Here is a 21,981-nt window from a genome sequence, read left to right as displayed (position 1 = left end):
GCTCGCATCGCCTCACTACGGCTGAAAGATGCTATGATGTGGGGAATAGAGAGCTGCTGGCCATTGTTCCTGCGTTACAGGAGTGGAAGCACTGGTTGGAGACGCCATTCCTGATTATCACAGATCGTAAAAACCTGGCATATGTAAGGACCGGGTGCCTGTTTTTTTGGGTGTCGGGGCGGATGTCTTTTCGCGGCAGGAACTGGCGGGGACTAGTCAGGAATCATGACAGAGGGAAATATGAATGCAGCAAATAAAAGAGACATCCTGGATGAAAACCAACACTTCCCATCCAACTTGATGGAGCCTGAAAGATGCTGCTGCAAAGTAGGCGAAACTGCCAAAAGATAGGTGTGCCAAGCTTGTGACATTTTATTCAAAAAGACTTAAAGGCCTACTGAAATTAGATTTTCTTATTTAAACGGGGATAGCAGGTCCATTCTATGTGTCATACTTGATCATCCCGCGATATTGCCATATTTTTGCTGAAAGGATTTAGTAGAGAACATTGACGATAAAGTTCGCAACTTTTGGTCGCTAACAGAAAAGCCCTGCCTCTACCGGAAGTCGCAGACGATGACGTCACATGTTGATGGCACCTCACATCTTCACATTGTTTTTAATGGGAGCCTCCAACAAAAAAAGCTATTCGGACCGAGAAAACGACAATTTCCCCATTAATTTGAGCGAGGATGAAAGATTTGTCTTTGAGGATATTGATAGCGACGGACTAGAAAGAAAAAAAAAAACGTAATTGCATTGGGACGGATTCAGATGTTTTTAGACACATTTACTAGGATAATTCTGGGAAATCCCTTATCTTTCTATTATGTTGCTAGTGTTTTAGTGAGTTTAATATTACCTGATAGTCGGAAGGGTGTATCCACGGGTGTCTTGAGGCCAGTGTCTGATGGAAGTCGACGGCAGCTGTACGGACGGCATAAGCTCAGCTGATCTCCGGTAAGTGGCTACTTTTTACCACAATTTTCTAACCGAAAACTGCTGGTTGACAAGTGGTCGGGATCCATGTTCGCTTGACTGCTCTGATCCATTGTAAAGATTCACCTCCGGGAATTTTAAACAAGGAATCACCGTGTGTTTGAGTGGCTAAAGGCTAAAGCTTCTCAACTCCATCTTTTTACTTGGACTTCTCCATTATTAATTGAACAAATTGCAAAAGATTCAGCAATACTGTGTAATTAATTCATTAATTCATATGTTTTTAGAGACATTTACTAAGATAATTCTGGGAAATCCATTATTTTTATATTGTGTTGCTAGTGTTTTAGTGAGTTTAACAGTACCTGATTGTCGGAAGTGTACGTCCACGGCCGGGTGTTGACGCGCAGTGTCTCAGGGAAGTCGACGGCAGCTGTATGGGCGGCACAAGCTCAGCTGATATCCGGTAAGAAGCAACTTTTTAACCACAATTTTCTCACTGTAACCTGCTGGTTGACATTCGGTTGGGATCCATGTCCGCTCTGATCCATAGTAAAGTTTCACCTCCGTGAATTTTAAAGAAGGAATCACCGTGTGTTTGTGTGGCTAAAGGCTAAAGCTTCCCAACTCCATCTTTCTACTTGGACTCCTCCAATATTAATTGAACAAATTGCAAAAGATTCAGCAACACAGATCTCCAAAATACTGTGTGATTATGCCGTTAAAGCAGACGACTTTTAGCTGTGTGTGTGCGCAGCGCTCATATTCCTAACAGCCCGTAACGTCAAGCGTACACATCATCATTACGCGACGTTTTCAAGAAAAAACTCCCGGGAAATTTAAAATTGCAATTTAGTAAACTAAAAATGCCGTATTGGCATGTGTTGCAATGTTAATATTTTATCATTGATGTATAAACTATCAGACTGCGTGGTCGGTAGTAGTGGGTTTCAGTAGGCCTTTAAGGCTGTAATTGCTGCCAATAGTGTATCAACAAAGTGTTGAGCAAAGTCAAATAATACCTATGTACATGTGATTTTTTTTGTATACATAAATACAATTGCAAATAAAATAAAATAAAAACTTCACGTCATTATGGGATGTTGTGTGTAGAATTTTGAGTCAAAAAATATATTTTTTTCCGTTTTGGAATATAGCTGTAACATGACAAAATGTGGAAAAAGGGAAGCCCTCCGAATACTTTCGGGATGCATTGTATGTGACGCAATGCTGGGATCACTTGGCAGCGTCATGTTGGCCAGAAAAAGTGACTCATAGGTAACAGTGGCTTATGAACTTGAAACCTAAGCTAGTAGGGGCAAAATGCCATTGTATTCCATTGTTGTAGTCTCGAGACTAAGACAACAAAAATCTTGGTCCATTGTGCTGCGTACGGTTTCAAAAATTAAGGCATTAATAATAATGATCTTGCATTGCGTCTGATGTTGTGCAGTGTCTTGTGCTTCACAGCCAGGTGGGTGCGCTATTCTGTCATTAGAGGCTTCTTTTTTTTACCCCTCACAGTGCAGTTAGTTACACTGTCGAAACAATGCATTATAAGCTGTCTTGGTCATGTTTTGCTGAAGCACATGGTCCCGAGTAACATCAAATTGGGTATGTATGATGATTTTCTTCAAAATACCATTATTTTCACAAAAAATATTTTTGTTTTCAATTTGTCTTCTCTCATTTGGCAACATGTCCCAAACGATTTGAAAGGTTAGAGAATGGTGACGTTTACTTCCTGGAAATCTGATCGTCGAAGTCATCCTAAACAAATAATAGCTTTAACATCCACTAGCTAGTTAGTTAGTTGTATTGACACATTACTTCCACAATAAAACAGTTTTATGTAATTTCAGAGAAAAAAAAACGCACTTTGTTTTCTTTGTAAGCCACAGCGTCCTCTTGTGGCACTTGTCGGGTTAAAAGACAATGCTCGTGCTAATGCTAATGCTAATGTTTTGATTTTTCCTCGTAAATATTTTTTCGAAAAGTGTAACTGTTCGTTTCATTACTAGACACAAGTATTTATTTTCAATAAAACAGTATTTTTCAATAAGTTTTAGACTGTTCTGTAAATATCAATATTGACTGGCTCATAGCCGCGGCCGAAATTATTCATAAACCTGGAAATGTATGACGTTAAAATGTAAATAAAAGCTAATAAATATTTGCATTCCTATAATGATTCCTCTTGTACATGTAATTTCCAATCAAGATTTAAAAAATGCTGGTGGTATCAACGGTGTTTGAGTAATTTAGGGCAGTGATTCTCAAACTTTTTTTTACCTAGTACCACCTCAGAAAACACTTGGCTCTCCAAGTGCCACAATGACAACCATTAAAATACAGTAGTCTATTAGTCCTAAGACGTAAGTATTAATTAAAAACAAGGCAGCGGTTTTATTTTAGCAGGTATATTTGACATGTTTGGCCAATGTTATATTACCGTTTGAACAGTAACACTGTTTGAATATAGGAACACAAATACTGAATTCCATGACAGTACTATAAAGTGATTTGGCAAAGCAGATGTAGTCCACGAACCACTCTGAGAATCACTGATTTAAGGTATGACTGCAAGTGCTTTTTTTGAAAATTACATATCATAATAAGTACAGCACACATGTAATATGAGTGCACAAATTAGATATCTGACACAAAAACACAGATTTATTGTAAAACTTTTAATTTTAAGTCAGAAACAGAACAGATACATAGAACAAGATTGTGAAATTATTTCTATACAGCGGCAAATTTAAATTAAACCTTCCTTCCCTCAAATAAGTCTTTCCTCAGCTTGAAACCCTGTCTCGACAACACAACAATGCTCATTAGAACAAGTCCTCAACTTCCCGATGGACTTGGCAGTAAATAGTGCTCCAGTTAAGTGGAGTCAACACTTACCAAATGTTGGGGGGGGGTTCCACAAATTTTTGGAGGCAACAATGATCAACTGTTTATAATTCCTATTTTCAGACTGCCAGTCAGAACCAGAAACCCCCACGGTTATGGGAGGAATAAAAGGATTCATATGTGACCGGAAAAAAGCAGGGATAAGGAAGGAGAGCAAGTGGCAAATAAAGTAATTTATATAAAACATGAGGCCAACCAATGCTTTTTAAATGACCTCTGCAAGGTGCTGACCTTACGTGAGAAACCCAAACTTGTCGCTTCTGATGTTTAACTGCAGGCAGGTTTTGGGAGAGAAAAGGCAAAAAAAGGGGGTTATGTGAGGGGCAGGGGTGTTCATCTTCATCCTCTAACCTCTTCATCCATGTAAGAAATGCGCAAAAAAAAGGTTTACAAAATCATTAAAGCAAATGAGGAAAAAGCTACATATACATATATACATACATATATATATATATATATATATATATACATATACATATATATATATACATATATATATACATATACATATATATATACATATATATATATATATATATATATATATATATATATATATATATATATATATATATATATATATATATATATATATATAAACAGTTGAAATTGTCCTTTATCCATAGGTTAACCTTTAAATAAATGGAATAGTCCAAATGACGAACAGAAAAGGGTGCAAACATTACTTTGCAATACAAAGGGTCTGGAAATATGTCCACATGAAGTTGGATGAAGTTACCCATGGAAACAATGCTCAACGCACCACCCATTTCTTCAGAAAGTTAAAACTTAGGAAATAAAATGATATATGCTAGGGAAATACTGTAACACTATTGTTTTTGCCTTTAATGCAAATGTCTTCAAAATTCCGGAGGATGTGTGTGTGTTGGAAATTGTTTCATGACATCATATTCAGTTTTTGTAGGAGTGAAGGAGGAAGCAGCGAGGATAGTTGATGGTCACCATGTCATTTATCAGGTGTTTTTCCTGATCAGTTCATTTCCATCCACAAGACACACTGCAACACCAGGCAGTAAACAAAAATCTGAACTATCCCTCCTCCATTACACTTTTCAAAGCGCTTTTGGCAAAATGTACACTTCTCCAAAACAGCTGTACATCCAACATCGCAAACGAGAGGCTGAATGCAGAAAACTAGAGGGAAAAAATACAATATCTTCAGCATCATCCTTTTCATCAACCCTTTTTTGGATTTCGCTTCAATGCTGTGTGCGGGCGGCAGACTCTTTCCTCCCTTCAGGCAAATCAGTTAGTTTTTCAAATAATAGTTTCAACTATTTTGGGGAAGTAAAGACTGCTCAGATGGCTAAAATGTATCATGGTCCACCCTCAGCTGCCTTGCCTCCTCCGTTGCAGCCCCTCAGTTATTCTCCTCATCGCTGTCGTCTGGGCTGATGGCTGGGCTGTAGGTGGGCGAGGTGGGGCTGTATCCTGGCGAGGTGGGGCTGTAAGTGGAGCCTTTCGGGCTAGTTGGCGAGTAGGTAGGCGACGTGGGCGAGTACTTTGGTGAAGTTGGGGAATAGGTTGGCGAAGTTGGGGAGTATTTTGGGCTAGTGGGTGTGTACGTTGGAGAGGTGGGGGAGTAGGTGGGCGAGGTGGGGCTGTATTTGGGTGTCGTCGGGGAGTAGGTGGGGGATGTTGGGGAGTACTTGGGCGATGTTGGGGAGTACTTGGGCGATGTTGGGGAGTACTTGGGCGATGTTGGGGTGTACTCAGGTGAGCTAGGGCTGTATGAGGGTGAGGTCGGGGTGTACTTGGGTGAGGTGGGCGAGTAGGACGGGGAGCTGGGGCTGTATGAAGGTGAGCTTGGCGTGTAGGTAGGCGACTGAGGAGTATAACGTGGACTGGAGGGCGAGTAAGACGGAGAGGTTGGAGAGTACGAGGGGGAAGTGGGGGAGTAGTTTGGGCTGGTCGGCGTGTAGTTGGGGGAGGTTGGGGAATAGGAGGGCGATGTGGGAGAGTAGCTGGGTGATGTGGGGGAGTAGCTGGGCGAGGTGGGCGTATAGTTTGGCGATGTCGGGCTGTAGCTGGGGCTAGTTGGCGAGTAGGAGGGAGAGGTTGGGGAGTATGAAGGCGAGGTCGGGGAGTATGAAGGCGAGGTCGGGGAGTATGAAGGCGAGGTCGGGGAGTATGAAGGCGAGGTCGGGGAGTATGAAGGCGAAGTGGGGCTGTAGCTCGGCGAAGTTGGAGAGTAGGAGGGAGATGTCGGGGAATAAGATGGGGAGGTCGGCGAGTAAGAAGGGGAGGTCGGAGAGTAGGATGGAGATGTAGGGGAGTAGGACGGCGATGTAGGGGAGTAGGAGGGCGATGTAGGGGAGTAGGAGGGCGATGTAGGGGAGTAGGAAGGAGACGTTGGGCTGTAGTTGGGGCTGGTGGGGGAGTAAGAGGGGGAAGTTGGTGAGTACGAAGGTGATGTTGGTGAGTATCCTGGGCTCTGGGGGGTGTAGCCACCCGGGGAGCGAGGCTCGTAAGCAGGGGAAGTGGGTGAGTAGTTGGGAGACATGGCACCACCTGTAATGGAAACATGTACATTTGACAAAATGGCATCACCTCATTTAAATGTTTTTTTTTTTTTTTTTTAAAGTCCCACCAACCTGGAGATGGGATGTAGGGGCTGGCAGGTCCAGGAGAACCTGGGGAGCCAGGAGTGGGGGACCAAGCCGGTGAATAACCAGGTGAGAAGCCACTTGCATCTGAGGCTGCACTTGGTGAGAAGCCTGCTGCCCCGGGGGTCATGCCGCTTCCTGAGGGAGGAGAAACAGGTCAGAGGTCAAAGGTCAGAAATGTAAGGACAATATAGTGACGACGACAACAGAAAGAAGCTTGGTGTCAACTCACCAATACTGGGGGACCAGGCACCGTGGGCTGGTGTTGCTCCAGTGTTCCATGGGGTCATAGCGGGGGATCTTCCACTCAGGGGACTCGGCGCCATGCCAAAAAACATGCCCGTGGCTAGAAACAAAAACGACAAATCAGGAATATCAAGAACAAAAAGGGCACCACAGCGGGCTAAAATGTCTCCGCTTACGTCCGGCCACGCTGATGCCAGGAATGTTTGTGGGGATCTCCATGCCGTATTTGCACTTCTCAGCATCTAACAGCAGGTCAAAGCAGCCCGTTCCAGCAGGAGCGAGTTGGCCGAGCATGATGTTCTCAGACACGCCCTTCATCGGATCACTTTCTCCATGAGATGAAGCCTCCATCAACACATCCACCTGGAGACAGAAAGACAAAAATGTAGAAGTGACAATACTTCAACCATCTTTGAAGAATGTCTGTAAAGAAGCACCAATATTACCGTCTCCTCAAAGGAACACTTCATGAGCGGCCCTGTGTCTTGACGGTTGATGCCGTGACGTGTGATGGCCATCAGGTGACCGCGGCACGTCATGGTGTCACAAAGCAGCGCCAAGTGACGGTAGTTGACGTATGAGCCATCAAATGAGATGACATGATACAATTCCCTTTCCAGAGCTTTTCGCACAGCCTCAATACCAAGCACCTGCAGTAGACAAGGACATGTTCAAGATTTTTTGTCTGAAAATCACATCTCTGCCATTGAAGCTTCCAGAATTACTTTCATACCGTGAAGATCTCCACAATGTCATTGGACGTTGTCCTGACAGGATCGACGTCTTTTTCACTGAGAACCCTCATAAGGCTTACACCATCAGTCTCAAGGATCCACTCCTGCAGGGCCTTGAACTCTCCGTCCTCTGTGATTATGATCTTCTTCTTATTGTCCGTCTGGGGCAGGTGCATATACACCTGGGAAAGCAAAGATTGACCTCAGGCAAGCTCATTTTATGTAGTTACAAGCGACATGTTGTCGGATGTCCGTCATTACCTTGCTGATTTGCTCGATGCCTTGAAGTGTCATGTCTGTCAGCATGTTTGACTCAATGCATCTTAGGAAAACGTCGTCATCCATTTCATCCACCACCTCCTCATCCTAGCCACCAAAGTTACACACAATTATGATGGCTTCACTTATTTACATGTTACAATTTGAGAGACGATTGCTCACATCTTGGAACTTGTTCTCATCGCTGTTCATGATTCGGATTCGCAGAACGAGTTTCTCAGCGTTGTCATCATTAAAGATGCAGTTGAGGTCATCTCCAAAACCTTTTTTTGACATTTTGGATTTTGAATGGGCATTAATTCCGAGAAAAAGAAGTGGGTCACTAAAGTACTTGACAACTGAATGCGCACACACCTGCATTGATTTTCTCTGCAATCTGTTCCATTGTCAACTTGCGATCAGTCATATGCTTGCGGTCCAGCTCAATACGCAGCAGCCACGGGGAAATGCGAGTCACGTCAAAATCTGGCATCTCGTAGTAGACATTCACCCACTCCTGGTCCTCGGCGACCACAGTGTTTTGGGGGTTCGGATCATAGTAGATGGCAGTGTTGGCCGTCACCTAAAAAACACAAAAAGGAGATTTTTTTTATTGATTGATCCAAGGCAAACGATTGAAAATAATGGAGGTAATCATAAGAGCTGCTGTCACCTTTCTCAGTGTAGTGTGCTCCAGTCGACAGAGGATGTCTTTGGCTCTTTCTGCATCCCGGGCGGCCTGGCCCAGCAGGAAAACGGTAAGCGAGGGTGTTTTGGGCTTCTTGGAAATGTTGATCAACTCCTTCAGACGTGGTACACCAAGTGTGACGTTCTTGGCTGACACACCGGCGTAATGGAAAGTGTTTAAGGTCATCTGTGTGGCTGGTTCTCCAAGAGACTGAGCAGCCAAAGCACCAACCATTTCTCCTGGGTGGGCCTGGTTGTAAAAAAGGTACCCATAATGAATCCCTCACAGAGACCTATCAAGAAGTAGGATAGAGCCACTCACAATAGATTGGTTAAACTTGGTCTCAATCTCTCCCAGCAACCAGTCAAAAGCCTCGGTGGTAAGACGGAACTCTTCCGTCATACGCTTGGAGCAGAGTGTGGAGCGCAAATGGATGTTGAAGAGCAGAGTGGCGTTCGCTTGGGCTTGTCTGCTTAGCGGATCATCACCATTCACAATCACCAGCTTCTTACTCAGCTCGTGAACACCTGAGCCAGTCACCATTAGAAGTTCAGCTGTTTGGTCAATATGGACCATAAAGATACACAAGCAGTGCATAAACTAAACTAACCATCAACAACTCGAATTGGATTGAGGTCAGTCGGGGTGCGCGTGTTGATACGGAAGATCTTCTGAGCGTTCCAGATCATTCTTGCCAAGTTGCACGGCAGCACCACCTGCATTGGCGGAAGAGCATTGTAGTGCATGAGTATGAGCTGTGAGGAGGGCGGCCAAGGACACTCTTGGGGAGGATAGACACACCTTACTGTCACCGGTAGGGAAAATGGTTCGGAGGCTCTCCCTGTCCTCCTTCATCTTCTCAAACTCTCTCTCCAGAGTTCCTTGCACAAGAGCGTTGGTCATCACGTCTTTCACCACGTCTTCCTGAAGCGTTCGTCTCAGTGCTCGCTCGTTGGTGCAGTCAAACCGGAACCTCCACAGATCAAGGGCAAAATAATAACATTGAATATGTAAGCTATTTTTCTGAGAGTCATATTTCGTTAGCACAGTCAGACAAAAAGTAGTGCACAGCAATTATATTGTGAAGGCCGGAAGTGTGGACTTGTTTTTTCTGGCAAACTTGACACGGATTTGTGTAAGAGATTAATATGTATCCAAACTACCGGCCATCCTTTCTTCAGCAGTGATCTTACAATACTCTTTAATTTGAAATATAATCAATATTAACAGTTTTGGTCAGATGTTTACGTTGTATTAGAAAATGTATTGTGGTAATATGTCTGTATGAGCCGAAGCTTACGAGTCCAGTCAGAACTCTTTGCCAACAAAAGTTACTCTGGCTTCTCTTACTGTTTGTAGCTTCATGGCCCGCGGTGAATCGGGTGCAAATATAATGTTAGTAAGTCCCTCACTTTCTTTTGATTTGCTTAAGATGGCTTGTTGTGGGCAGATCCAGTAACGTTTACATAATCAGTAGGACACTGCCGTTGCACACACCAGACTACCAGGGAGGATCATGGTGGTGGGGGTAATGATCAAAATTATGCCTTTTGAATAGACGTTGCTAAAAATTACGATATCGATCCATAATTTATCAAATCAATTATTTTACATCAAACATGTATCCATCCATCCATCCATCTTCTTCCGCTTATCCGAGGTCGGGTCGCGGGGGCAGCAGCCTAAGCAGGGAAGCCCAGACTTCCCTTTCCCCAGCCACTTCGTCTAGCTCTTCCCGGGGGATCCCGAGGCGTTCCCAGGCCAGCCGGGAGACATAGTCTTCCCAACGTGTCCTGGGTCTTCCCCGTGGCCTCCTACCGGTTGGACGTGCCCTAAACACCTCCCTCGGGAGGCGTTCGGGTGGCATCCTGACCATATGCCCGAACCACCTCATCTGGCTCCTCTCGATGTGGAGGAGCAGCGGCTTTACTTTGAGTTCCTCCCGGATGACAGAGCTTCTCACCCTATCTCTAAGGGAGAGCCCCGCCACACGGCGGAGGAAACTCATTTCGGCCGCTTGTACCCGTGATCTTATCCTTTTGGTCATGACCCAAAGCTCATGACCATAGGTGAGGATGGGAACGTAGATCGACCGGTAAATTGAGAGCTTTGCCTTCCGGCTCAGCTCCTTCTTCACCACAACGGATCGGTACAACGTCCGCATTACTGAAGACGCCGCACCAATCCGCCTGTCGATCTCACGATCCACTCTTCCCCCACTCGTGAACAAGACTCCTAGGTACTTGAACTCCTCCACTTGGGGCAGGGTCTCCATATATATATATATATATATATATATATATATATATATACCCAGAGATGGCACTCCACCCTTTTCCGGGAGAGAACCATGGACTCGGATTTGGAGGTGCTGATTCTCATTCCGGCTGCTTCACACTCGGCTGCGAACCGATCCAGTGAGCGCTGAAGATCCCGGCCAGATGAAGCCAACAGGACCACATCGTCTGCAAAAAGCAGAGACCTAATCCCGCGGCCACCAAACCGGAACCCCTCAACGCCTTGACTGCGCCTAGAAATTCTGTCCATAAAAGTTATGAACAGAATCGGTGACAAAGGGCAACCCTCACTGGAAATGTGTCCGACTTACTGCCAGCAATGCGGACCAAGCTCTGACACTGATCGTACAAGGATCGGACTGCCATAATAAGACAGTCCGATACCCCATACTCTCTGAGCACTCCCCACAGGACTTCCCGAGGGACACGGTCGAATGCCTTCTCCAAGTCCACAAAGCACATGTAGACTGGTTGGGCAAACTCCCATGCACCCTCAAGAACCCTGCCGAGAGTATAGAGCTGGTCCACAGTTCCACGACCAGGACGAAAACCACACTGTTCCTCCTGAATTCGAGATTAGACTATCCGGCGTAGCCTCCTCTCCAGTACACCTGAATAAACCTTACCGGGAAGGCTGAGGAGTGTGATCCCACGATAGTTGGAACACACCCTCCGGTCCCCCTTCTTAAAGAGAGGGACCACCACCCCGGTCTGCCAATCCAGAGGTACCGCCCCCGATGTCCACGCGATGCTGCAGAGTCTTGTCAACCAAGACAGCCCCACAGCATCCAGAGCCTTAAGGAACTCCGGCCGGATCTCATCCCCCCCTGGGGCCTTGCCACCGAGGAGCTTTTTAACTACCTCAGCAACCTCAGCCCCAGAAATAGGAGAGTCCACCACAGATTCCCCAGGCACTGCTTCCTCATAGGAAGACGTGTTGGTGGGATTGAAGAGGTCTTCAAAGTATTCCTTCCACCTATCCACAACATCCGCAGTTGAGGTCAGCAGAACACCATCCGCACCATACACGGTGTTGACAGTGCACTGCTTCCCCTTCCTGAGGCGGCGGATGGTGGTCCAGAATCGTTTCGAAGCCGTCCGGAAGTCATTTTCCATGGCTTCCCCAAACTCTTCCCATGTCCGAGTTTTTGCCTCTGTGACCGCTGAAGCTGCACACCGCTTGGCCTGTCGGTACCTGTCCACTGCCTCTGGAGTCCTATGAGTCAAAAGAACCCGATAGGACTCCTTCTTCAGCTTGACGGTGTCCACCAGCGGGTTCTAGGATTACCGCCACGACAAGCACCAACTACCTTGCGGCCACAGCTCCGATCAGCCGCCTCGACAATAGAGGTGCGGAACATGGTCCTCTCGGACTCAATGTCCAGCACCTCCCTCGTGACATGTTCAAAGTTCCTCCGGAGGTGGGAATTGAAACTTTCTCTGACAGGCGACTCTGCCAGACGTTCCCAGCAGACCCTCACAATGCGTTTGGGCCTGCCAGGTCTGTCCGGCATCCTCCCCCACCATCGCAGCCAACTCACCACCAGGTGGTGATCGGTAGAAAGCTCCGCCCCTCTCTTTACCCGAGTGTCCAAAACATGAGGCCGCAAATCCGATGACACAACTACAAAGTCGATCATGGAACTGCGGCCTAGGGTGTCCTGGTGCCAAGTGCACATATGGACACCCTTATGTTTGAACATGGTGTTTGTTATGGACAAACTGTGACGAGCACAGAAGTCCAATAACAAAACACCACTCGGGTTCAGATCAAACATGTAATTGTTTGCTTTTTAAACTTGTATACAATTTTAGTTTATAGCTTACTTTTTTTCAAAAGATTTGTTTGATGGTTTGAGCGTTGCCATATTTTGGAACTCCACATTCTCTCCAGCGAGGCCATCCTCTCCATAACGCAGCTGCACCACTTGGTTGATGGAGTTGCGCACTGTGCCGTCATACTTGACCATCACAGACTCCATAGACTTGATCAGACGCCGCTGGATGTAACCTGTGGCAGATATTCACTTGTATACATTTTTTCTCCTCTGAGTTTACTTATACCTTCTATATCTAACTTTGCTTACCCGTCTCAGCCGTCTTGACAGCTGTGTCGATAAGACCTTCTCTGCCTCCCATGGCATGGAAGAAGAACTCAGTTGGAGTCAGGCCGGCCAGGTAAGAGTTCTCTACAAAGCCTCTGCTCTCAGGGCCATAATCATCTTTGATGAAGTGAGGTAATGTGCGGTGTTTGAAGCCAAAGGGGATTCGTTTACCCTCCACGTTCTGCTGCCCCACCACAGCAATAACCTAGCAGAGGAGGCCACATTCTGTTTTCAGAACACAGGTTATAATTTTCCATATGTCGAGACTGGGACTTTACCTGTGAGATGTTAATCTTGGAGCCCTTGGATCCGGCCACCACCATAGACTTGAAGTTGTTGTACTCAGACAGAGACTTCTGAGCAGAGGAACCAGTTTTGTCACGAGCATCGTTGAGGATACGATTCACCTGGTTCTCAAAGGTCTGCCTCAACGTGTTGCCAGGGGTTGGCTCTAGCTCGTTGTTGTGGGCTTTTTCGATGACCTGACGGAAGCAGCACAAGTTAAGAATCACTACGTTCAGTCTGAGCTTCTAAAGGTTATATAAAAGGTGTCATACCTCTATCACATCCTGTTTGGCTTTCTTGATGGTATTCTGGATGTCAAGGTAAGTCTTGGCATCAGCAATGGAGTCACCAATACCGATGGAATGACCTGGAAAAACATTTTTAAATAGTTTTAATCGAAACCCTGTGGTCATTACAACAATCCAGTCAGTTTTCAGGCTTACCTTCAATGAGCAGCCAGTTGTTGACCACAGTTTGAATGTTGGAGTAGAACAGTCTAGTGATATCATGTCCCATCTCCAAGTAGGAAATGTGGACGAGGGAGCCGGCTGACGTTCCCAGAGACTTCTTACACAGGATGCCCATGATCAACTCGCCATTTTCAACTATGACCTAAAAGGTAATTGTTCAAATGTGAATCTGCGTGAATTGCAACAAATTTCTCTTTCTTGCTCAAACAATGACTGCTATACCTTGGTGTCTCCTGGTGAGATGTGTTTGTAAGGACCGCTGTCCTCATCGTCAGGATGGGTGCTGTGTGTACGAATGACATTGATGTGCCCGGGAATTATCAGGCTGAAAATCTGTTTGCCAGTCCACAGTGGGCGGGGTTTAAGGATGGCCGGCTGGGGCACTTTTCCGTCCCAGGTGGAAAGGAACATGAGGAGGTTCATGACTTCGCCCTAGGGTAAGAAAATGTGTGAGTATTTGCAAACAGCATGACCTAAAAACAAGAACAGTCTTTGCTGGGTGTTCACAAACATCTCACCCTCTCCAAGAAGACGTCTCTCTTGGTGAATTTGCGCACGGCTGTGAGCGTGTCCTGCACAATTCCCATGACGGGCCTGTTGGACTGAGGTGTGACAATCATACGTGGCACCATGGCCAGCTCTTGAATCTCTGCCCTCGTCTCAAGAGACTGTGGCAGGTGGAGGTTCATCTCGTCTCCGTCGAAGTCAGCATTGTAGGGGGTGGTGACACTGAAGGGAGACAACAGGCTGTTTAGTGGACTTTACAACTAACTAAACACAATGAGAAAGTGTCTTTGATAAAAGGTTTTGATTATTTTTTTAGACCTGGGTCAATACATTTTGCTGGCCGATATAGTGTCTCTAAAATTATTGCTGATAAACAATATTATCAGCATTATTTTAAGTCCAAATTAATTACCAACAGAATCATAATACATAAGTGACCCTTTACAATGCAATAAACTTTTTTTCAGTATTTTTTTATGGAAGGTAAATAACTTCATTATCCTAAATAGGTAAACATTACAAATATGATCAATTCTCAATCTTGGTCAGTGTTTGTTGTTAGCATTTCTTTCCAAAAAATTGGGAATACTGTTTTTTTCCATTCATTTTGACAGACTAATCTTGCTTGATAAAGCTGAAATATTCCCACAACGGGACATTTGGCTTTGCATGAAGCTGTTTTCCTCTTAATTTTTGTTATATTTTGGCACTTGTCCCCAGCGAGTCGCGCTGCCGGAAGATTGTGGAAACCTGACAAAAGGGTTTGCTCCCTCAATTCAATTCTCTTGTTGAAAGAATGTGCTTAAGTGCTGAGAGCGTTGCAGAGTGAAACCTCTTGCATCCTGTGTAAAAGCGAGAGATGAAGAAAAAAAACACACATACATGGCAATGTATCGAAGCCGGCCAACTTAAGAGTTTATTTTTAATTATCATTCAATTTACTTATTAGCCCATTTACCATTTGCAAATCTCTTTCAAAATGTGTTTGTGCTGTTCACCTCGTGGTCACATTACCCTTTAAAATGAGATCATGATCTCAATAGGTATTTATGTGGTAAAAAAGAATGAATGATGAAGACGATAATGATACCTGAGGTTGAGTCGAAATGTGGACCAGGGCAGAATTCGAACCCTGTGCCCCATCATGGACATCTTATGTAAAGTGGGCTGTCTGTTAAAAATTATGATGTCTCCGTCACACATGTGTCTTTCCACCTACAAAGAGAAGACGCTCACGATTAGTCACACTCCAGGTCTACAAAATAGTAGTTATAATTATAAGGATTATTTCAGTGGCACCTTGTAGCCGATCTGCAAATGAAGGTCACTTGGTTTAGGGTGAAATCGCAGGTCGATTCGGTCTCCATTGTCACGGATAATGTATTTGGCCCCGGGATACTGGCTGTTGCCTCGTCGCACCAGCTCTTGCAATCTTAACAACATTGGCAAAGAGACTCATAATGGAACTGTATGCCATTTTTACATGCACACCTCATTGGATAGATTATGTCTCGTACCTGTCAATGTTGAAGGGTGTGACAATTTCCGGAAATGTCATATTGGCTGCGATGGATCGTGGGACGCCCACTTGGTCAATTTGGAGATTTGGGTCTGGGGTGATGACAGTTCTCGCTGAGAAGTCAACACGCTTGCCCATCAGGTTACCTCGGACTCTGCCTTCCTTCCCCTTTAGACGCTGTTTAATAGATTTGAGAGGGCGGCCCGACTTCTGCGTCGCCTAATAGGAGGAGAAACAAAAATATGAAAACGGCCATTATAAATTCAAGGTATGGTTGACAAACAGTCCACACATACTCTTGGCAAGCCAGGAAGTTCATTGTCCACCATGGTGGCCACATGGAACTGAAGCAACTTAACATCTTCTGCAATAACGTGAGCTGCTGCACCACTTTGCTCATTTCTCCTCAGCTGATTGTTTATTTTGACAATGTCAGCCAGCTTGTGGGTCAGGTCATCCTAGAAAAAATGGGCACAAAGTAAAGACTCTCTTTGTGTGATTTGCAGTCTTGTCTTAACTTTAGCACTCGTACCTGGTTGCGAGCCGAGCCCTGCATGACCACAGCAGGCCTGACAGACAGCGGAGGCACAGGAAGCACAGTGACGATCATCCATTCCGGTCGCGCAAACTTGGGATCCATGCCCAAGATGAGGTCTTCTTCATCCGAGATGCGTTTAAAGATCTCGTGCACTCTCTCAGGGCTCAGCAGGATTTTCTTCTCCTGAGAATCTTCATTGACATGCTTCCACTCTGCATAGAGCTCCAGGCCAGAGCGCCTGATACGTGGCTGGTAGCGTCCACAACCTCCATGGCCCTGCACAAATCACCAAGCGAGAACAACAAATGAGTCAATTACATGAAAACAAAAGGCACTTGTTAGTGGTTTAACTGTTAAATATTTCCACCAAAATACCTTCTCCTTTGTGATGTCTTCTTCAGTCTCCTGCTGCTCCATCCCAAACTTGTTGTCCATCTCCTCTCCTCCTTCACATATATTTTTACCTTTGCACAGCTCATACACATGTGTCAAACGCTTCCTGGGCTGCCCTTTGGATTTGCCAAGGATGTCTTTGATTTTAGGATTGTTCTGCAGAAAGGAATATGTTTAGTTTTAACCGACAATATTGACTGGTGCAGAAATCAAATATATTTTTTTCATTATGTACCCTTAAGTTACAAGCAAACTTACCGAATCTACTAATAGCTTGGAACAAAAGAAGCAGACACAGCGTAGAACTTTCATGATCTTGGAAACATAGCCGACGTGGAAAACTGGTTTTGCCAGTTCAATGTGCCCAAAATGTCCTGGGCATTCAGTCATGTTACCTAAAAAAATATTGGTCAAAAACAACCAACTGATGCAGTAAATGTGTCATAGTGTTACAATACTGTACCTGCACACGTCTGACATCTCCCACTTCGTTCTATGACACCTTGTCTCGGGTCCATAAGGCCACCAAGTTTCGGACGACCACCTTCTGTGGTTTCTGGGTACTTGATTCCCCCTTCCGTAACTGACATACGTTTCTAAAAGAGACAACATTATGTGTCAGTATCAATTAATGGACCATGTTCATTTATCAAAATAAAAGTGTGGATGTTGTAATATTAAAATAATCCATCAAGTGATGGTATGCCAAAAAAAAAACATACACACCAGAATGCTGTAATCCTTTTTACATTCAGTCAACTTACATCAAATATGAATGTGTAATTTGTACAACTGTACATACAACTAGAAGTTAAGAAATAATACATAACTGATTTTCCAAAAGTATTTTTATTTACATAATATTCCCACCAGTACAGTGCGATTGACTCGTGTCACAACAAAACAACATTTAATATATTGCGGATCATTTACTAGATCATCACGGACTGTGTTCACTGTTGCTTGAACGACTTCTAAGGCTTTACATTGAAAAAATATATATTGAAGAAAATTCATGACTCATTTCACTCGAAGTGGTGTGCTTAGAGTTTGCAAACTTCCTCGAACATGCTTGTTAGCGCAAGCCTGAATGGCTAGCTAGGCTAGGCTAACAGCTAGCATTTTCATTGTTAACCGATGTGTCTTTTACACAATGTCAAACTACAATCAGTCGCTAACACAGTCAAGTGTGTACATGAGGTTTCTAAAAAGGTGTGAATAAAATATTTCCCTTTCCCCAGCACAAGACCTACAAGCTCATCGGGGCTGAGGATGCCGAACTGTACTCTCTTGATCGTGCGCAAGGGGCATGCGCTGTCGCCGGAGGGCGGTCCGTGCATCCTGTCTATTCAAAAGACGCGTCCTTCCTCGGCACGTCTCTTTGTGAGCAGGAACAGCCTGTAAGTATTCACCACGGTCCCAAAACACGCCACCAATGGCGGGATCCCAGGGACATCTGATGTTAGGCGCCTTTTGGACTAATTTTACGTGGTTTGATCCAAACTAGTAGACGGTTAACCACCTCTTCCCCTTTTCCGATCTACTGCGTGGAGCGCTCTCAGCGCTTCTGAGCATTAGCGAGCCCAACGCGCCATTTTATAGACTGAGTGCCTGCTACGGGGTTACTTAGTCAAGACCTCAGGGTCTACGTCTCTAGTGGGAGGGACATAGCTAGCTGTAGTACAACGCTCATTGGTTGTGCAGCTGTGGTTTCTGAATAACTAATTAGCTCTTTGGTAAGCCAATGAAAAAGTAAGTATATTTTCCCAGCAAATCATAAATACAGGCGGGTGTTGATTCTATCAAAAGTCATTCCCATTGGTCAAATGCCCACAGACAAAGCTGTTCTTTATGTGTGCTAAATTAACCTCCTCCGATTGGTGTGTTGTATCATTAATATTGAGTAGAGTGGAATAGTTGACCAATGAAGGTCAAGATACTGGCTGTATTATAATAATTGCAACAAACCCCGCCCATCTTTTCCGATGTTTACCGATGATTGCCGATGTGAATTTCTCCCTCTGAGTAAAAATAAAAAAAAACTCTGCTCGCGGGTTCGTCTCGCTCTGGGTGAGCCTGGGCGCTAAGAAAAGAAGATCAGGCTTGGGGCCTTCATAGTAGTGATATTAAACACACAATTTTGTCCAATCCTTTTGTATTTTAACAGAAAATCACCGCCCAACGGATTGTTTCTTTTACTTTTTTTGATCAACATCGACGATTTGGTTTTCCGACGACAACACTGTCGTTTTCGGGATTTGTGAAAAGCCTCGGACTTGCCTAGTTATGAGCGCCAGAGGCTGCGTCGACTAGCCCGGCACGCTGAGTAGGAAAATCCAGGGAAAGCCGTGTTGCTGCCAATCGTTGCCTTTTTGCTCACTTTGACCCCCGGTTTGTATTGGTTTTAATGTTATTTTTATGTAACTTTGCAATCGCCACACTATGTAATTTCTATTTTGTTTAGTTGAATTTTAGCATTGATGAATTGACTGTAGGCCGCGTTATGAGACGCGTTGTTCTGTATTTTGGTGGCGTTGAGACAAAATGGAGTTAGCTTTTATCCGACGACTACTTTTCTTTTTTTATTTTCAAACATTGATCTTTTAAACGTTCTTACTTGATCTCAAATTACAATGTATCTAAGTTAGTTTTGGTACAGTGAATGATTTGCCTTCATTTTTAATGTCGCGTTCATTTGTGTGATATTTTCGGCTACTTCGCACATTTCGATCTATTTGGTCTTGACGTTGATAGTTTAGCCTTTCATTATCTCACTTCTGTCAGACGTTTAGCTTAGCGTCATCTCTTTCAACTTACGGTTGTTCTAGTCTAAACCTACTACATTTGGCTCGATTCGTATTACAATTGTTATTTGTCACACGATTTATTCGTCAAAAGAATTAACAGCTTATTTAATGGACAGTTAAGACTACTTGCATTGTTGGCTAACGTCGTCGTAGGGAGCTTTGCAAAGCAACATGGCGGCTTTAGCTGGTGCGCCCTCCGCTTGCTAACAAGGAAATTGTAGCCTGGAATAACGTCGGCTATTCCTTAATTTCAAGGCTTTGTAGCCAACCTAATACGGCCCAATTTCCTTTTATTGTTGATTTAATACGCTAAACTCACGGTAGCAGTTAAACTATATGCCTTTTAATGTAGGAGTCTAGACTTGTCGTCATTGTTGAAGACAGAAGCCATTTTGCTACCTATCCTATTTGTTGTGTAAAGATAGACCATAGAGACCAGTTTACATTTGTAATTATATAAGAACTGTTTGTAAATATATTGTAAAAAAAAAAAACATGTTCCCTTAGTTGATCATTGCGTGTAGAAGCGAAGACTACATCTTGCCAACAGGTATTTCGTCGACAAAGTAAAAAGTGATGTATTGACTTCCACTTGATGCATGTCATCAGATTCATGTAATACAGGTTTTACGTTCGTATGTGTGGTTGTACTATTTTGTTACAAACTACTGCGGGATAAGGCTGGTTGAAGCAAATGGCAGCACTTGACTGTAATTGTTACTGATAAAAGTTGCATAAGGCTCCTAAAGCCATATTTCCACTGTAAAAATGCTGTGCCACATTAGTGATTGCATTTTGCCTCAATAAAAGACACTTGAACCATAACCACTGCCTGTTTTATTCTTCCAGAGCAGAGGTTCCCAAAATGCGGCCTGGGGGAGCTTAATCATCAGCGCACCGAAAACAGACAAAATTGAGCACATCAGGCATTAAAACACAACACAGAAAACTGGACATGGCCCAAGTCTTCAGGCTACCTGTGTATTTTAAAGTTTAAATCAGTGGCCTAGTGGTTAGAGTGTCCGCCCTAAGATCGGTAGGTCGTAACTTCAAATCCTGGCCGAGTCATACCAAAGACTATAACAATGGGACCCGTTACCTCCCTGCTTGCCACCCAGCATTAAGGGTTGGAATTGGGGGTCAAATCTCCATAAATGATTCCCGGGCGCGGCACCGCTGCTGCCCACTGCTCACCTCCCAGGGGGTGATCAAGGGTGATGGGTCAAATGCAGAGAATAATTTCACCACTTCTAGTATGTGTGTGACAATCATTGGTACTTTAACTTTAACATATGCTCAACAGATTTGATAAGTTTTTAAGTATGTTAAAGTCCTCAATTTAGCTGATTGTGTTTCTTGTATTGATAGCAATAAAGAAGCAGACATCACCTACCAATGGTCCCCAACCTTTTTTTTGCATATTATACCGGTTTAATATAGGCATTATTTTAGGGACTGGCTTTCCACTTGTGCCAGATAAATACAGCAAAAATAAGTGCATGAAAAATATAACTCACTGTAACCCTAAATTAGTGGGATCCCTGGGCCTGTTTCTTTGCAATGAGATCCCTTGCAGGTTACCATCAACCTGGTGGGGACTGCAGATGAAAATCAGCCTTTGGCTAAATTCTGTCACGTTTCTATTTTATATGTTGATTAATGTGATTTGTATAATGTCACAAAGTTATAACAAATGGCAACTTCCTATGAGGACTTATTTTGTACATCTATAAACAAGTTTACTGGGGTGTTTAGTGGGTCAGGAAACATTTAAATCGGAGAAAATTTAGTCATTTATGTATTTAATGTTTCTCTGCAGCCCGGTAGAAAATGCGTCACAGACCAGTACCCCCAAACCAGTGGTTGTGGACCACTGACCTACACAACTTTTTAGATGAATTTAATAAATTTGACATTTTCTTAGCTTTGCAGATACAGAAACACAAACATTGAGTTGTGAAAGCCATCATGCACTATTCTTTATTGGCAATTTTTTTCTACTGAGGGACACAAAGAGAAAGGTGAAGGGAAGGCCACTTAGATCATTTTCACATTTTGTTTAATTTTAAAGTATAAAACCAAATCAAATGGGGTTTAGGGGTCAAGTCTTTGTGTTTCTTTCCTGCAGCAGAAAATACTGAAGAAACATACACAGTATTTTAAAACTGTTATAGTTGGAAAAGTGTCATTTTTATTTTAAAGGGAAATCTTAACTTTGCGATTCAACTTCATGATGACATTTTTGAATAAATAGCGTCTCCGTGTGGGTAAAGTGAGAATTACAGCAACGGAAGTTTTACGCAACACTCAAACGTTGAAGGCGGAAATGGGCGGAGCTAGTCCCCACACTCACTTCTGACGGACGGGACTCAACGTCGAGAGTGTGTGTCACGGAGTGTAAAGGTCATTGAAGTGTCGTGCACAGCCTTGTGTGCTTTCTTTCGTCACGTCCGCAACCTCTGACCTTTCTGGTTTGAACACGGTGAGTGTTCCTTTAGCATCTGAAAACAAATATATCAAACGTCACTGCGCTTCTAATGAAGATGTTTCACCTTCATTAGTGATGTCACCACAAATCCAAATAGAGAGTGATAAATGGGTTTGCATCTTAATACTAGATTATATTCACTTCATGCTACCCTAATCCTC

The 21,981-nt window shown here is 44.0% G+C and overlaps 2 protein-coding genes and 1 long non-coding RNA gene across 6 annotated transcripts in view; 2 read left to right on the top strand and 1 right to left on the bottom strand.

Annotated features, from left to right (window-relative positions):
• The first annotated feature begins 2,237 nt into the window (after positions 1-2,237).
• Positions 2,238-9,391, top strand: LOC133560214 (uncharacterized). The gene is made up of 2 exons (XR_009808405.1): positions 2,238-2,553; positions 6,464-9,391. It is a non-coding gene; the product is annotated as an uncharacterized LOC133560214 (long non-coding RNA).
• Positions 4,679-18,105, bottom strand: polr2a (RNA polymerase II subunit A). 2 transcript variants are annotated; one of them, XM_061912448.1, is made up of 29 exons: positions 17,779-18,105; positions 16,989-17,121; positions 16,784-16,920; positions 16,508-16,681; positions 16,127-16,408; positions 15,891-16,052; positions 15,593-15,813; positions 15,375-15,507; positions 15,166-15,290; positions 14,087-14,297; positions 13,791-14,000; positions 13,542-13,710; positions 13,371-13,465; positions 13,092-13,295; positions 12,796-13,018; positions 12,536-12,719; positions 9,213-9,384; positions 9,022-9,127; positions 8,733-8,938; positions 8,397-8,660; positions 8,099-8,306; positions 7,907-8,007; positions 7,727-7,831; positions 7,465-7,647; positions 7,169-7,381; positions 6,908-7,094; positions 6,718-6,831; positions 6,474-6,623; positions 4,679-6,390 (listed from the first exon to the last, which is right to left on the bottom strand). In XM_061912448.1, the coding sequence occupies exons 1-29, from the start codon at positions 17,863-17,865 to the stop codon at positions 5,240-5,242; spliced, it is 5,910 nt and encodes a 1,969-aa protein (XP_061768432.1). In that variant the 5' UTR covers positions 17,866-18,105; the 3' UTR covers positions 4,679-5,239. The 2 variants fall into 2 exon arrangements, with proteins under 2 accessions (XP_061768432.1, XP_061768434.1); XM_061912450.1 differs by having other exon boundaries at positions 7,178-7,381.
• zbtb4 (zinc finger and BTB domain containing 4) overlaps positions 17,195-21,981 on the top strand; it is a 50,118-nt gene continuing 45,331 nt past the window's right edge. The window contains exon 1 of one of the 3 annotated variants that reach the window (XR_009808403.1): positions 17,195-21,814. The gene's annotated coding sequence lies outside the window, so the exon portion shown is untranslated. The remainder of the gene's footprint in view (positions 21,815-21,981) is intronic. The other 2 variants (XM_061912456.1, XM_061912453.1) reach the window with 2 other exon arrangements.

Source organism: Nerophis ophidion, linkage group LG10, assembly GCF_033978795.1.
Source record: "Nerophis ophidion isolate RoL-2023_Sa linkage group LG10, RoL_Noph_v1.0, whole genome shotgun sequence".
Taxonomy (NCBI): domain Eukaryota; kingdom Metazoa; phylum Chordata; class Actinopteri; order Syngnathiformes; family Syngnathidae; genus Nerophis; species Nerophis ophidion.
The sequence above is the reverse complement of the archived record's forward strand: the minus strand, read 5'-3'. Positions and strand labels throughout refer to the sequence as shown.